The sequence below is a fragment of the Pelobates fuscus genome, chromosome 6 (assembly GCF_036172605.1).
Source record: "Pelobates fuscus isolate aPelFus1 chromosome 6, aPelFus1.pri, whole genome shotgun sequence".
Classification (NCBI taxonomy): Eukaryota; Metazoa; Chordata; class Amphibia; order Anura; family Pelobatidae; genus Pelobates; species Pelobates fuscus.
In genome coordinates this window covers 249,598,259-249,614,010 of record NC_086322.1, presented here as the reverse complement: position 1 = coordinate 249,614,010, position 15,752 = coordinate 249,598,259, and the positions used below count along the sequence as shown (strand labels likewise).

General features: G+C 40.9%; 1 protein-coding gene across 1 annotated transcript; it reads right to left on the bottom strand.

Moving 5' to 3' along the window:
• Nucleotides 1-401: 401 nt before the first annotated feature.
• LOC134565748 (glucose-6-phosphatase catalytic subunit 1-like) lies at nt 402-4,905 on the bottom strand. The gene is made up of 5 exons (XM_063425396.1): nt 4,608-4,905; nt 3,047-3,156; nt 2,839-2,944; nt 1,900-2,015; nt 402-1,635 (listed from the first exon to the last, which is right to left on the bottom strand). Exons 1-5 carry the CDS (start codon nt 4,838-4,840, stop codon nt 1,124-1,126), a joined length of 1,077 nt encoding a protein of 358 aa, XP_063281466.1. The 5' UTR covers nt 4,841-4,905; the 3' UTR covers nt 402-1,123.
• Nucleotides 4,906-15,752: the final 10,847 nt, after the last annotated feature.

Here is a 15,752-nt window from a genome sequence, read left to right as displayed (position 1 = left end):
TCTAGTGCCACCTCTATATATCATTTTACAGTTCACAAAGAATAATCATATACTGCTATGTGTAGGTTTCCAATCCTTACGTTACCAGACTTTTCTCTTGTATTACAGGTGGAATTGCAAGATGCATGGTGTTTAGTGCACATCACCTATAGGAAGGTAGTAACTGTGCTGATTATTTGCTGGCTTATGAAGCATCTCATAGTCATTTTTAATGTGAAACTTGACTGCTGTATTAAATCTGTGATGTCCCCGTCCTTTTTTTGTAACAACATACTAGTCACAAATGCATATTTTTATGATGAAGTTTGTCACATTGCTGTTCCACCAATTTTTTTTTATAAATGAAAAGCCTTTTTTTTATTAAAAAAAAACTATTTTTAATGTAAATAACAAAGTGAAATATGACAAAATATACAATTTAAGTGATGGAAAAACATTTGATGGTCACTTATGAGAATAAATATATATATTTGAATAGATGCTAAAAGTAACCAAAAATTCCTCCCTGAAATACAACTTTTTTTTTTTTTTTTACACAAAGCAGTTTTGACCATTTCAGCGCCATAAAAAAAATTGCTCTAAAATACAATTACATGTTGAATGAACAAATGAGCCACTGCTTGTTCTATTTCTGAAATGTTCTGAAACAAATGGTTCCTGCTGTCCAAATGATCTGCAAGGACTATGCAAACTAACTTCATATTGTAATATTTTGTTTGGCTACTGAGGTAGCCTGGAACTCCTCATGGATTTCAAATGTAGCTTTTTTTGATAGGATTGGTAACACACTTTGGAAGCACCATGATATGTCCAGTCTTCGCATTCCAACTTCCCATCATTTGTAAGTCTTCTATGTTTATCTTCCACAATATTATTAAGTTATTGGCCTTCAACTTTCTGGGTTCTTAGTAAACTAAATCCATGCCATCAACCACCTGAATATCAGCATTGATGGCTTCCCGGTACTATATCTTCTAGACAACATAATATGCCCAGTCACCCAACCGTTGCTCCCGTTTAAATAACATCTGTGTTAAACAGAAAAGCTTCATGTACAAATAAGGACTATGTTTTTCTAGTCAAGTTAAAGATTATTAGAAGCTATAAATTATTAAGAAACCTACTATAGAGTCTTTTTCGTCTGTTGGTTGAGCAGCTGAGACACACAATAAGGAATAATGCCAACTGCAGCTAGTGGTACAGCAGCACTTTTGCAGAAGGAAAGGGCGTAGAAAATAATTTCGACTTTGGTAGGTGGCTTAAATGAATCAAAAAGATGGAGGACAAACAGAGATGCAATTATGCAACAAAAGCGGAACTTGAATTGACCTCCTTGCTTTCCACGACAACTGTCTTGATAAAGTTTGGAGTTGAGAGCGAGTCCCAAACCAAAAAAGATTCCTAAGTTCCGAAGGAGGCCTGCGAAAGGTGTGGTGTCAATATGAATCCACTCAGGCTTTTCACACCATCGTTTAGCCTTTTCCAGAGTCCAGAGAAGGTCTACACCAACAGCTCTTAGTAGAAGATAAAACCCCAGCGCAAAGCAAAAAAGGAATAGAGTGGTGTAGACATAATCTTTCAGGCTTGCCTTGTAGATTGCTTGTGTGTGATGGAATGCTTCAGCTACAACCATCCCTGTTAAATGATAAAGAATATAGTATTTAGTTTTAGGATATTTAGCTGTAAGAGGATATGCTGCTTTTTTACCTAATGCAGAAACCTGTATGTTAAAGCTTTAAATGTTCTCTTTTAATGCGCCAATTTGCAAATGCATTTGGATAATTATCATCATGTGTCTAATTTTCCATATTCAATTTATTTGGGTTATTTAGGCAGCAAGGCACCATATTCAACATAATATATATAATGCTCACTGTCAAGGTTACTTGGAAGACTGACCTGATATCACTCCAGCTACCACCTGGTGTGGAAAGTGTGCAGCTAAAAATATTCTAGACAAACAGACGGAAACCTGGACAGCCCAGAAAACGGACCAAAGAGCTCCCCGCACACACCTAGAATAGAAGTAAAAATATAGTTGGCTTGTTTGCATACACTTGGATGGCTTAGAGTTTGTTGCTAGTCATATTACAATAGTGTAATAAATACTCTTGTACTTTTTTTTTTTTAGATGGACTGAAAAGTTATTCTTAAATTACAAAATAAATAAAAATAAACACTCACACTCTTCCGACAGATATCTCACATTTGCAGTGATATTACTACTGCAAGGGATAAAATGGAACAATAAGGCAAAAATGTGAGTCTTTGTTGAACTAATTTGCATATGCACACCCAGAATTCCTTGCAGTATATATATATATATTTATTTGTGGTCAGGGACAATGAGCCAAGTTATAGTTGTGGTGGGGTGAGCCAAAACCGACGCTCGATTAGGCCTGTAAAAAGAGGATCCACAAGAATTGAATGGCTTGTTAAAAGGGAGAGGTGGGTGGGCTGAACCAGGCAGTATTGGCCCAGGATAAGGGGCAGCCAATGTATTTATAGGCCGGGTAACCTCACCCACAACTTCAGGTTCCATCTACAAGCTCAATCTTTATATTTACATTTATATATATATAATATATATTATTTTTTTATTATTTTGAAACCTTCAAATGTGAAAATACATATCTGAATGATTGATAGACTGGTTAATAGAATAAATCATGCATTTAGTTTAACTTCCCTTACAAAACAAGAGGATGTATCAGAGAAATTCAAAAGTGTTATTAGGCTTGTTTTTTTATATGATGGCACATATGATGTTGTGAATATATGTGCCAGAAGTTTAACTTTATATAAGTTAACAGTAATGCTATTTTATCAGCTACTTACCAGCTTGTAAGGGCAGATTCCTTTTTCTTCAGCATAATTGTAAGAATTGCTGTCACCATTACATAGTAAATACCAGCAGAACCCATGGCATGACCTGAAGGACTTCCTGGAAGATCATAACAAGATAAATTAGTTATATGGAAATATATGAGTTGACAATCTCTTTTATTTATTTTTATTATCTACTACGTGATGAAATGTTTCATACCTGGTCCAGTCTCACAGGTGACGGGAAACTGTTTAATTACAGGAATGGTAGTATTTCCATAATAATCTGTGTCGTGAACCCACCAGTATGGCCTCTGTCCAAACAGTATCCTGTACAAAAAAAAAAATGAAAAAATGAACAAACTGTCAGTCATAGATAGTATGGTTTCTCTTAATGTGCATCACAGTTTTTCTAAAAACTTGCAGGATTATTTACTAAGGCCACAACAGTAGGAATAGAAAAATAAACTGTTATTTTTCTTGTTCAGCTATTTTAGTTTCACAATATGAGTACACAAGATAAGACAACTATAAGGTACAACATACCTTACAGTTGTTTTGTAATGCAAAGTGTTCTGTTTCCATATGCAACAGCATATTTTACCTAATGCAGCCCTGATTTATGCATTTTTCACAATTGCTAACATGTCATTCTAGTTTAGAGACATCAGGAAACAACTTCAGCAAAATAACTAGTAAGTAGCATAGGAAAATCTATGAAAAAAAAATAAAAATGTGAAAATACTTGTGGATGTATTGTTCTTATTTAGAGTATAAATAACAGGGTTATTCACTAAAGTGAGAATAGTCAGGAATACAAAGTAAATTTTAAAATGTAGCCAAACTGAACACAGAACTGACTTAGAGAATATATCTAAATCGACTATTTTGGACAAAACTTTGAAATTCACTTTGAATTCATATTAAATTTCTGGTAATTCTCACTTTAGTGAATAACCCTGTAAGCATGATTGACTAGTTTAAGTAGAAATGTATCTTGTTTGCAGTCATTAGTACTCTTCTCTAAGTTAGTTATGATATGAGTAGACCTGAGCATGTATACACAGAATAATAGTAACAAAGATTATCATTAAAAAAAAGTGTTTTACGGTAAAATAGTTTAGCAACAGAAATTGAAGAAAATTTAGATGTAAAATACCATAACTCTGGTTTAATTAATGAAAGGTAGCATATAACGTACAATTCAAAAAATGTTTAAGCTCTAGTTGGCAAGTAAATTATTTCACTGTATTTATTGAGATATGGCCATTCAACTTTAACCATTTCTGAATTAAAATTAGTTTTGTTTTTCAATGTTTAATGACACTAGGAGTGGAATAAACAAAACCATTTATTGTGATAAATAACTACTGGTCTAACAGGGTTATTTTCTAAAGTTAAGATTGTCATGAATTCACAATGAATTCAAAGTACATTTAAACTGTAAACCCAAAATAGACAATTTTGAATCAAAGTTGACTTTTTTTTTCAGTATTTAAATGGAAAATATACTTTGAAGTCACTATGAATTCCTCACAATTCTGTTTAATAAATGACCATACATTTTTCATGCTAGTTATTTCCTCACCACCGTTTACTGTTTTGCGATTAAAATATACATATGAAACATATTTTGAGTAATACAATTAACAAGAAACTAAAGAATTAAAATGCATCTGAAACAAACCTCATTTTTAAGTGCATTCACATCACACAATTAAAATAGCAATTTTTATTCATTTCTAGATATTTTGTGATATGACATAATGAAATGAACTTACCATTTAAAGACAAGATTCAACCAGTCCCCAATCACAGCAACCCAGATTAGTTTGATGCCCACTGACTCACAAAGGTGAAACCAAATAGGGAAGAAGATGAAGAACGTGTTTCTGAGATCAGCTGCAAATGAGACAAACATGAACCAGTCTTGAGAACTCTTGTAGTTCATCTGGAGATATTGGACCATCTGAACCCCAGAGTCATGGAGAGCATCAACTCCTATTTCCATCATTGAATCTTAGTTTGCTAGACTTTAGCTTACTAATCTGTTTCCTTCTCTGCACAAACTGCCTTTTACCGTTTGCCTACAGCGGTATTTATACTGTCCTGGGCCTCCTGTTTACCACAGAAAACCTGCTTTATGACCTTTGGACCCTAAAAGAAAAAAATGACTAAGGTAAAAAAAATAAGAAAAGTGACGATCAAAGGTAATGACACAAACATGTTTGGTTCAGTACAAACTGAAAAACATTGTAATCTGCCAACACCTGAGTCGTAAGATATGTTGCTCAATGGTGGACTTTAAGAACTTTTTGTGACTTTGGGAGTGGCATTATATTGGTAATAGGGCATCAGTACTAGAAAGTGGCTAATGTTTTACATTAATTAAGCATGTATTTGTCTTCTTTGAACATCTGTGGCATCTGTTCTTAAAACGTTAATGGAAATGTACTCCTTTTTTTTTATTAAATGCATTATTACTTAGGTATAATTGTACAAAAGGTAACGTCGCTAGCGCTTGTTTGTAGTGCAGGTCATAGGCGTGCGCAGCCTATTGCATTAGGGTGTGCACCCTAAAGCACAAGCACACGCAGCGTATATATATATATATATATGTGTGTATATATATATATATATATATGTATGTATGTATATATGTATATATACACACACAGACACAAAGCTGTGTGTGTGCTGTGTGAGGGTGCTGTTAGTGTGATGTGTGTGTGAGGGTGCTGGTAGTGTACTATGTGGGTGAGGGTGTTTGTGTGTGCGTGCTTGTGAGGGTGCTGTGAATGTACTGTGTGTCAGGGTGCTGTTTGTGTGTGTGTGTGCACTTGTGAGGGTGCTGTAAATGTACTGTGTGTGAGGGTGATGTTTGTGTGTGAGGGTACTGGTAGTGTGCTGTGTGTGTTTGTTAGGGTCCTGTTTGTGTTTGTGAGGGTACTGTTAGTGTGCTATGTGAGTGCTGTGTGTGTAATGTGTGTGAGAGTGCTGTGTGTTTGTGAGGGTGCTGTGTGTGTGGGTGCTGTATGTGTGTGTGGGTGCTGTGTATGTGTGTGGGTGCTGTGTATGTGTGTGGGTGCTGTGTATGTGTGTGGGTGCTGTGTATGTGTGTGGGTGCTGTGTATGTCTGTGGGTGCTGTGTATGTCTGTGGGTGCTGTGTATGTCTGTGGGTGCTGTGTATGTCTGTGGGTGCTGTGTATGTGTGTGGGTGCTGTATGTGTGTGGGTGCTGTATGTGTGTGGGTGCTGTGTATGTCTGTGGGTGCTGTGTATGTCTGTGGGTGCTGTGTATGTGTGTGGGTGCTGTGTATGTGTGTGGGTGCTGTGTATGTCTGTGGGTGCTGTGTATGTCTATGGGTGCTGTGTATGTCTATGGGTGCTGTGTGTGGGTGCTGTATGTGTGTTGGTGCTGTGTATATGTGTGTGTGGGTGATTGTGGGGGGTGGAGGTACATTACTCAATATCCCCCCTCCCTTCTTACTTTATGTAGGGAGGGGGGATATTTCCTTGCTGCTTTCCCTGGTGGTCCAGTGGAGGTGGAGGCAGATCAGTTATCCCCCTCCCTTCTTACCTTATGCCTGGGAGGGGGGATCCTGCTGCCGCCATCCATCCCTGGTGGTCCAGTGGAGAGTGAACTCTAGCCCCGCAGGGCTAGAGTTCACTCACGCGAGATCTGAGCGTTGCCGCGGCAACGCTCAGATCTCGCGAGAGGAACCCGGCGGAGCTGCTGGCAAGAGCTCCGCCGGTCCTCTCCTGCCTCCCTCACTGCCTGTGAGCCGGTGAGGGGAGGCTGAGAGCAGAGCCGGCGCTCGGATAGCGCCGGCTCTGCATGGACCGACAGGGGGGATCCTGAGATCTCCCCTGCCGGTCTCAATACATCGGCGTGCCGTGGGGATTAGGGTGTGCCCAGGCACACCCGGCACACCCCGTGCGCATGCCTATGGTGCAGGTAGGCAGCTTGAACAACCCAAACCAGTCTCTTTTTTTCTGGTCATGGATGGTGTGGAAAAGAGACAGATGGAAGCAGCGCCGTAAAAGTATCCTTAAAATCCAATCAGGAAAATTAGACATGTAAAATAGAGAACAAAAACAAAATATGGTGTAGTACAGGCCTGTCCAACCTGCGGCCCCCCAGATGTTGCCAAACTACAACTCCCATGATTCTTTCAATTAAACAGATAGCCGGAGAATCATGGGAGTTGTAGTTCAGCAACATCTGGGGGTCAGCAGGTTGGACAGCCATGGTGTAGTATTTTCAGAAAGTTTGTGGAATAAATAAAAGGAAAAGCACTTACACTTGTGTGGAGCTAGTAATATGCTCCAAATATAGGTATAATCACAGTCTATGTATCTGTGGAATATCTTGATCTTGAGTGTGGGAGTCTATCTGGTTCATAGTTGTTTTGGTAGCTGGTTTTGTATGAGCTCCCCAGCTAAAGGTATTCAGGATTTACACTTGCCAGTGCACATGAGTGTAGCTGCAAAGGGTCACAGGATATTCACCATATATAAAAGAATAAAAATATATGTAGTACTCTCTGTAGTAAAATAAATATAGGGGATACAAGGAGATATACTCACCAGGGAAGAGCAAAAATTGGGCTTTGATTAATCCTTATAGCTTAGGTGGCATGTTCCCCAACAATTAATATAATGTCAGGATTTTTGAATAAAATCTGCATTAAATCAGGAGGTTTCAAATGTGGTTAAAAATAATTACATTTATTAAAAATAACGATTAAAACCATAAAATGAATGCATTTCACCAAAGATTCCTGGCTTTCTCAAAGAGACCACTATATCATATTTAATGGACTGATTTCTGAACACATTTATTGTAATTTAAAGATTCATTAATGTGAGTATTATTGCTTTGGAACTCTGTTATACACTTACCAACAATATGGAGCAGCTAGAAAAAAAGTGATTTGGGCTTAACATAGGCACTGTCCCTCTTAAATAGGGACACTTGGGAGGTATGTGGGAGTGTTTGCACATGTGAATATTCTTATGATTGAATAAGAAGCTCTCTGTGTATGACTGAATGCATTTATGTTTCTCCCACCCAGGGTCCTGAAAATGATAAGGGTAATGCTGAATCCAGTTATAAATGGGCATGAAAAATTAGTTACATTTCAAGCTCATCAGAATCTCTTTTGCAAAACTTGATTGCAACTCCCATCATGCTTAGAATGCACTGAAGGAACATGATTTGGATTGTAATTCGGTTGACATATGCCTGTCACAAAAATCGATTTCAACAACCATCATACTCCTTCTGTCTTAAATCAGCAAAAAGCATTATAGGAATTGTTGTCTACTATAGACAGTTATTATTATTATTAGTAGTAGTAGTACCATTTATAGATACTATGGGTTTTATTGCTGTGGGGCTCTGTTATACACTTAGACACACCAACAATATGGAGCTCCTAGAAAAAAGGGCTAGTAGGATAGAAAAGTGGAACGTAGTGATTTGGTTGAAAAATAAGGACTCTGTCTCCTACAGAGGGACACTTGGGAAGCATCTCGTACTATTTCATAGCTGAAACAGGCACTTTATGTTCATCATTCCCCATGAGACTGCCCACTATAAGCCTTTTGCTCTGATCACACTGCCTTTCACAATGTAATGAACACCATTTATGACCGAAAAGAGTCTAATGAAAATGTTTTGTAAAATGTTATTTAAGTTAATTGTTTTACACTGCAAAAATTAGTTTCTGAGTAAATTTACTGAGTTAATAGTTACTGAGTAAATTTTTAAATTGTAGAAAGGTTACCATGCCAAGTGCAGAATCTGCATCTTTTTCAAACTAAGAAATCATCACTACTTAAACACTACCATATTTTGAAGTAGCTAGTAATATAGAAAAACCCATGTCAAACTGTTAAAATTACCCTACTCTGACAAATAGTGATGTACCGAAATGTTCGCTGGCGAATAGTTCCCGGCGAACATAGCGTGTTTGCTTCGCCACGGTGGGCGAACACATGCGCGGTTCGATCCGCCCCCTATTCGTCATCATTGAGTAAACTTTGACCCTGTGCCAGTCAACAGACACATTCCAGCCAGCAGACCCTCCCTTCCAGACCCTCCCACCTCCTGTACAGCATCCATTTTAGATTCATTCTGAAGCTGCATTCTTAGATAGAGGAGGGAAAGTGTAGCTGCTGCTCATTAGATAGGGAAATGGATAGCTAGGCTAGTGTATTCAGTGTCCACTACAGTCCGGAAGGACTCATCTGATCTCTGCTGTAAGGACAGCACCCCAAAAAGCCCTTTTTAGGGCTCTGTCAACCTCTGCCAGTGCACATTGCCACTCATATCTGGTGTCAGAATAGCGTGCATTTAAAAACAAAAAAAATGTTTTCACTGTTATAGATTGAGTAGCAGTTGTCTGCAAGCGTCTGTGTGTCAGGCCAACAGCGTGTACTCTGCCAACCTCTGCCAGTGCACATTGCCACTCATATCTGGTGTCAGAATAGCGTGCATTTAAAAACAAAAAAAATGTTTTCACTGTTATAGATTGAATAGCAGTTAGTTGTCTGCAAGCGTCTGTGTGTCAGGCCAACATCGTGTACTCTGCCAACCTCTGCCAGTGCACAGTGCCACTCATATCTGGTGTCACAATAGCGTGCATTTAGAAACCCAAAAAGTTTTTTTCACTGTTATAGATCGAATAGCAGTTAGTTGTCTTCAAGCGGGTGTCAGGCCTACAGCGTGTACTCTGCCAACCTCTGCCAGTGCACATTGCCACTCATATCTGGTGTCACAATAGCATGCATTTAAAACCAAAACACTTTTTTCACTGTTATAGATTGAATAGCAGTTAGTTGTCTTCAAGCGGGTGTCAGGCCTACAGCGTGTACTCTGCCAACCTCTGCCAGTGCACATTGCCACTCATATCTGGTGTCACAATAGCGTGCATTTAAAACCAAAAAACTTTTTTCACTGTCATAGATTGAATAGCAGTTGTCTTCAAGCGGGTGTCAGGCCTACAGCGTGTACTCTGCCAACCTCTGCCAGTGCACATTGCCACTCATATCTGGTGTCACAATAGCGTGCATTTAAAACCAAAAAACTTTTTTCACTGTTATAGATTGAATAGCAGTTAGTTGCCTTTAAGCGGGTGTCAGGCCTACAGCATCTACTCTGCCAACCTCTGCCAGTGCACATTGCCACTCATATCTGGTCTCACAGTAGCTTGCACGCATAGTATCACTAATCCAAAAAAAAATGACAGGCAGAGGCAGGCCACCCCGCAGGGGCCGTCGTGGTCGTGGTGCTGTGATTCCCTTTTGTCCTAGAATAATGCTCAGTTTTCAGAGGCCACGTACCCTGAACTTGAAAAGTTCTGAGGACATAGTTGACTGGCTAACACAGGACAAACTGATGATTGGGTGAGAAGGTATTAAGTCATTCGAATTCCACATAGAAAGAACTGGCATGATATATGTGTCCTATTTTTTGTAATTACACAAAGTTGCAGTCAGCAAAGAGTTCAACAATGTTCCTAATGAAAATTGGCCAGTATTCTTTGGAATGGGGCCCAAACCTGACCTAGCACAGTTACATAATAGATGACGGAGTCATTATAAACTCAAAAAGCAAATGCAGATGGGGTATACTAAAACATAAAATTGTAAAAAAAAAAAAAAAAAAAAAAAAAAAAAAAAGCCAATTTCAATAAGATTAAGGCATCTTACCAAAATATTGACTGGCATAAACTCTTTAGTGACAAAATACTGAGGATAAATGGAATATCTTCAAACAAATATTTGAAAAAAAAAATTTGAGGTACATTTCTCTGTATGTACCACTGGGTACACCAACGTGAAACCAACGTGGCTCAGTGGGAAAGTAGACCAAGAAATAAAAAATAAAAGGGCATTTAAATTGGACAAATCAGAGGCATCCTATGTAAGATGTAAGTCACAAAGTAAGATGCTAACACAACGTGAGGCATGCACACACAGATTTGCTCACATGCACAAAGAGTTACATACACACATACTCAAAAACACACACGTTTATTAGCTCACACATAGGTACTCAATCAACAGCAGGGCTGCCATCAGAAATTTTGGGGCCCCTGATACAGCTCAAGGTCTGGGCCCCAAGGGCCCAACCCCAAGTCTGCCCACAGGGCCGCCCCCGAGTTTGTGTATAGTGAATTCAGACTGTGTGTTTGTGTAGGGATGTAGTGTGTGTATAGTGAATGCAGAATGTGTGTTTCTGTTGGTGAGGTAGTGTGTATAGTGAATGCAGTGTGTGTGTGTTTCTGTAGTGGATGTAGTGTTTGTATAGTGAACGCAGTATGTGTATTTGTGTAGTGGAGATATTGTGTATAGTGAATGTTGTGTGTGTGTGTGTAGTGGATGTAGTGTGTATAGTGAATGCTGTGTGTGTGTGTGTAGTGGATGTAGTGTGTATAGTGAATGCTGTGTGTGTGTGTGTGTAGTGGATGTAGTGTGTATAGTGAATGCTGTGTGTGTGTGTGTAGTGGATGTAGTGTGTATAGTGAATGCTGTGTGTGTGTGTGTGTGTGTAGTGGATGTAGTGTGTATAGTGAATGCTGTGTGTGTGTGTAGTGGATGTAGTGTGTATAGTGAATGCTGTGTGTGTGTGTAGTGGATGTAGTGTGTATAGTGAATGCTGTGTGTGTGTGTAGTGGATGTAGTGTGTATAGTGAATGCTGTGTGTGTGTGTGTAGTGGATGTAGTGTGTATAGTGAATGCTGTGTGTGTGTAGTGGATGTAGTGTGTATAGTGAATGCTGTGTGTGTGTGTGTAGTGGATGTAGTGTGTATAGTGAATGCTGTGTGTGTGTGTGTGTGTAGTGGATGTAGTGTGTATAGTGAATGCTGTGTGTGTGTGTGTGTGTGTGTGTGTAGTGGATGTAGTGTGTATAGTGAATGCTGTGTGTGTGTGTGTGTAGTGGATGTAGTGTGTATAGTGAATGCTGTGTGTGTGTGTGTAGTGGATGTAGTGTGTATAGTGAATGCTGTGTGTGTGTGTGTGTGTGTGTGTAGTGGATGTAGTGTGTATAGTGAATGCTGTGTGTGTGTGTGTGTGTGTGTGTAGTGGATGTAGTGTGTATAGTGAATGCTGTGTGTGTGTGTGTGTGTGTGTGTGTGTGTGTGTGGTGGATGTAGTGTGTATAGTGAATGCTGTGTGTGTGTGTGTAGTGGATGTAGTGTGTATAGTGAATGATGTGTGTGTGTGTGTGTGTGTAGTGGATGTAGTGTGTATAGTGAATGCTGTGTGTGTGTGTGTAGTGGATGTAGTGTGTATAGTGAATGCTGTGTGTGTGTGTGTAGTGGATGTAGTGTGTATAGTGAATGCTGTGTGTGTGTGTGTGTAGTGGATGTAGTGTGTATAGTGAATGCTGTGTGTGTGTGTGTGTAGTGGATGTAGTGTGTATAGTGAATGCTGTGTGTGTGTGTGTAGTGGATGTAGTGTGTATAGTGAATGCTGTGTGTGTGTGTAGTGGATGTAGTGTGTATAGTGAATGCTGTGTGTGTGTGTAGTGGATGTAGTGTGTATAGTGAATGCTGTGTGTGTGTGTAGTGGATGTAGTGTGTATAGTGAATGCTGTGTGTGTGTAGTGGATGTAGTGTGTATAGTGAATGCTGTGTGTGTGTGTGTGTAGTGGATGTAGTGTGTATAGTGAATGCTGTGTGTGTGTGTGTGTGTAGTGGATGTAGTGTGTATAGTGAATGCTGTGTGTGTGTGTAGTGGATGTAGTGTGTATAGTGAATGTTGTGTGTGTGTGTAGTGGATGTAGTGTGTATAGTGAATGATGTGTGTGTGTGTGTGTGTGTAGTGGATGTAGTGTGTATAGTGAATGCTGTGTGTGTGTGTAGTGGATGTAGTGTGTATAGTGAATGCTGTGTGTGTGTGTGTAGTGGATGTAGTGTGTATAGTGAATGCTGTGTGTGTGTGTGTAGTGGATGTAGTGTGTATAGTGAATGATGTGTGTGTGTGTGTAGTGGATGTAGTGTGTATAGTGAATGCTGTGTGTGTGTGTGTGTAGTGGATGTAGTGTGTGTAGTGAATGCTGTGTGTGTGTGTGTAGTGGATGTAGTGTGTGTAGTGAATGCAGTGTGTGTGTGTGTAGTGGATGCAGTGTGTGTGTTTGTGTAGTGGGAATAGTGTGTATTGTGAATGCAGTGTGTGTTTCTGTAGTTGAGGTAGTGTTTATAGAATTAATGCAGAGTGTGTGTTTCTGTATTTGAGGTAGTGTGTATAGTAAATGCAGTGTGCACAGCGCTCCCTCCTGCCAATCACTTAATGTAGTTTGGCCGGGTGGCGCGGACCGTGGTTCAGGAGTTCTGTTTCCTGTACCCGTCTGGAATAAAAGGAAGTGCTCGCTCAGTGAGCACTTCCAGTCAGTCCAGCCGGGTACAGGAAACAGAAGCTCCTGTACCGCGGTCCACACCGCCCGGCCACGCTACATTGATAGGTAGGAGGCAAAACAGGGAGGGAGGACCGCTAAGGAGGGGGGGCTGGAGAGGACTACTAAGGGGTTAGGGGAGAGGGAGGACCACTAAGGGGATGGGGGAGAGGCAGGACCACTAAAGGGGGAGATGGAGGACCACTAAGAGAGGTGGGGGGAGAGGGAGAACCACTAAGGGGGGAGGGGAAGGCAGGACCACTAAGAGGGAGGGAAAGGGAGGACCACTAAGGGGGGGAGAGGGAGGATGACTAGGGGGGTTGTGGGAGATGGAGGACCACTAAGGGGATGGGAGAGAGGGAGGACCACTAAGGGGGGGGGAGGACCACTAAGGGGGGTAAGGGAGTAAGAGGACCACTAAGGGAGGAGAGGGGGGAGGAGAGGACCACTAAAAGGGGGGGGGGTTCTGGAGAGGACCACTAAGAGGAGGGGAGGGGAGAGGAACACTGAGGGACAAGGAAGAGAGGGGAAAGACCACTAAGGGATGACGGAGGGGACAGCTCTAAGGGAGGATAGGAGAGAGCACTAAGGGACAGAGGGGAAGGGGAGATCACTAAGGAACAGCGGAGATCACTAAGGGACAGGAGGGGAGAGCACTAAGGGACAGGAGGGGGGAGCTCTGAGGGACGGGTGGAGAGAGCACTAATGGACTGCAGGGGAGGGAATATCACTAAGGGACAGAGGGGCAGGGGAGAGCACTAAGGGACAGAGGGGCAAGGGAGAGCACTAAGGGACAGGAAGGGAGGGGAGATCACCAATTGGCAGGAGGGGAGAGCACTATAAATAAATAAAGAGCTGCTCCCCTCTCAGCGCCTATCCTGCCCCAGAAACCCTCTCTTTCACACTACACACATACACAATGCATCAGTACACATATACAGAAACACAATGCATCCCTACACACACATAGAAAAATACAATGCATACCTACACACACAGACATAAAAATACAAGGCATCCCTACTCACACACAGACACATAAAAACAAACAATGCATCCCTTGCGCACACACACACACTGCTTCTCTTACACACACACATAAACAAAATCTCTTACACACACTCAATGCACCCCAACAGACACCCACTGCATTAAATTACATACACAGAAACACAACTTGCATCCACACACACAGAGAAACACACAATGCATTCCTTGCTCACAAACACACACTGCATCCTCCTATACACACACTACATCCCTAACACAAATTGGTATCCCTGTACACTACATTCAATAAGAACACACACACATTACATCCTCTACAAAAACACATAACACATCCCCTACGCACATACACTCCACTCCCTGTGAGCTAACGCATGGGTGGACATGTAGGTGGACTTGCCTTGTAGGTATACTCACGGTCAGACCCTGGGGGCCCAGACCTTGAGCTGTGTAAGGGGCCCCAAATCATGGAGCTGCTTCCTGTTCACATTAGAGGGCAGTTCTCTTCCACATTTGAGGGCCACTATAATCACCAGAACCACTACAGTTTAATGTAGTGGTTATGGTGTCTATAGCCTGTGCCTGCAGGCTTTTTAATGTAAACACACTGCCTTTTCAGATAAGACACTTTTGAATTGGTGTTGGCCCACATGGTAGATCATATGGGTGGGGCATTGTGATGTCACATGGTGGGCAGAACATATGGGGGGCGTCAAATTTTCGTTTGCCTAGGGCAGCAAATATCCTTGCACCCGCCTTGGATGCAGTGTGTGTTTGTGTAGTGGATGTAGTATGTATAGTGAATGCAGTGTGTGTGTAGTGGATGTAGTGTGTATAGTGAATGCAGTGTGTGTTTGCGTAGTGGATGTAGAGTTTATAGTGAATGTAGTGTGTGTGTTTGTCCAGTGGAAGTAGAGTGTGTATTGAATGCAGTGTGTGTTTGTGTAGTGGATGTAGTGTGTATAGTGAACGCAGTGTGTGTTTGCGCAGTGGATGTAGTGTGTATAGTGAATGCAGTGTGTGTTTGTGCAGTTGATGTAGTGTGTATAGTGAATGCCGTGTGTGTTTACGCAGTGGATGTAGTGTGTATAGTGAATACAGTGTGTGTTTGTGTAGTGGAGGTAGTGTGTATAGTGAATGCAATGTGTGTGTTTGTGTAGTGGAGGTAGTCTATGTATAGTGAATGCAGTGTGTGTGTTTGTGTAGTGGATGTAGTGTATGTATAGTGAATGCAGTGTGTGTGTCTGTGTAGTGGATGTAGTGTGTATATAGTAAATGCAGTGTGTGTTTGTGTAGTGGAGGTAGTGTGTATATAGTAAATGTAGTGTGTGTGCTTGTGTAGGGATGGAGTGTGTGTATAGTAAATGTAGTGTGTGTGCTTGTGTAGGGATGTAGTGTGTGTATAGTAAATGCAGTGTGTGCTTGTGTAGGCATGTAGTGTGTGTATAGTGAATGCAGTGTGTGTTTGTATAGTGGAGGTAGTGTGTATAGTGAAAGCAGTGTGTGTGTT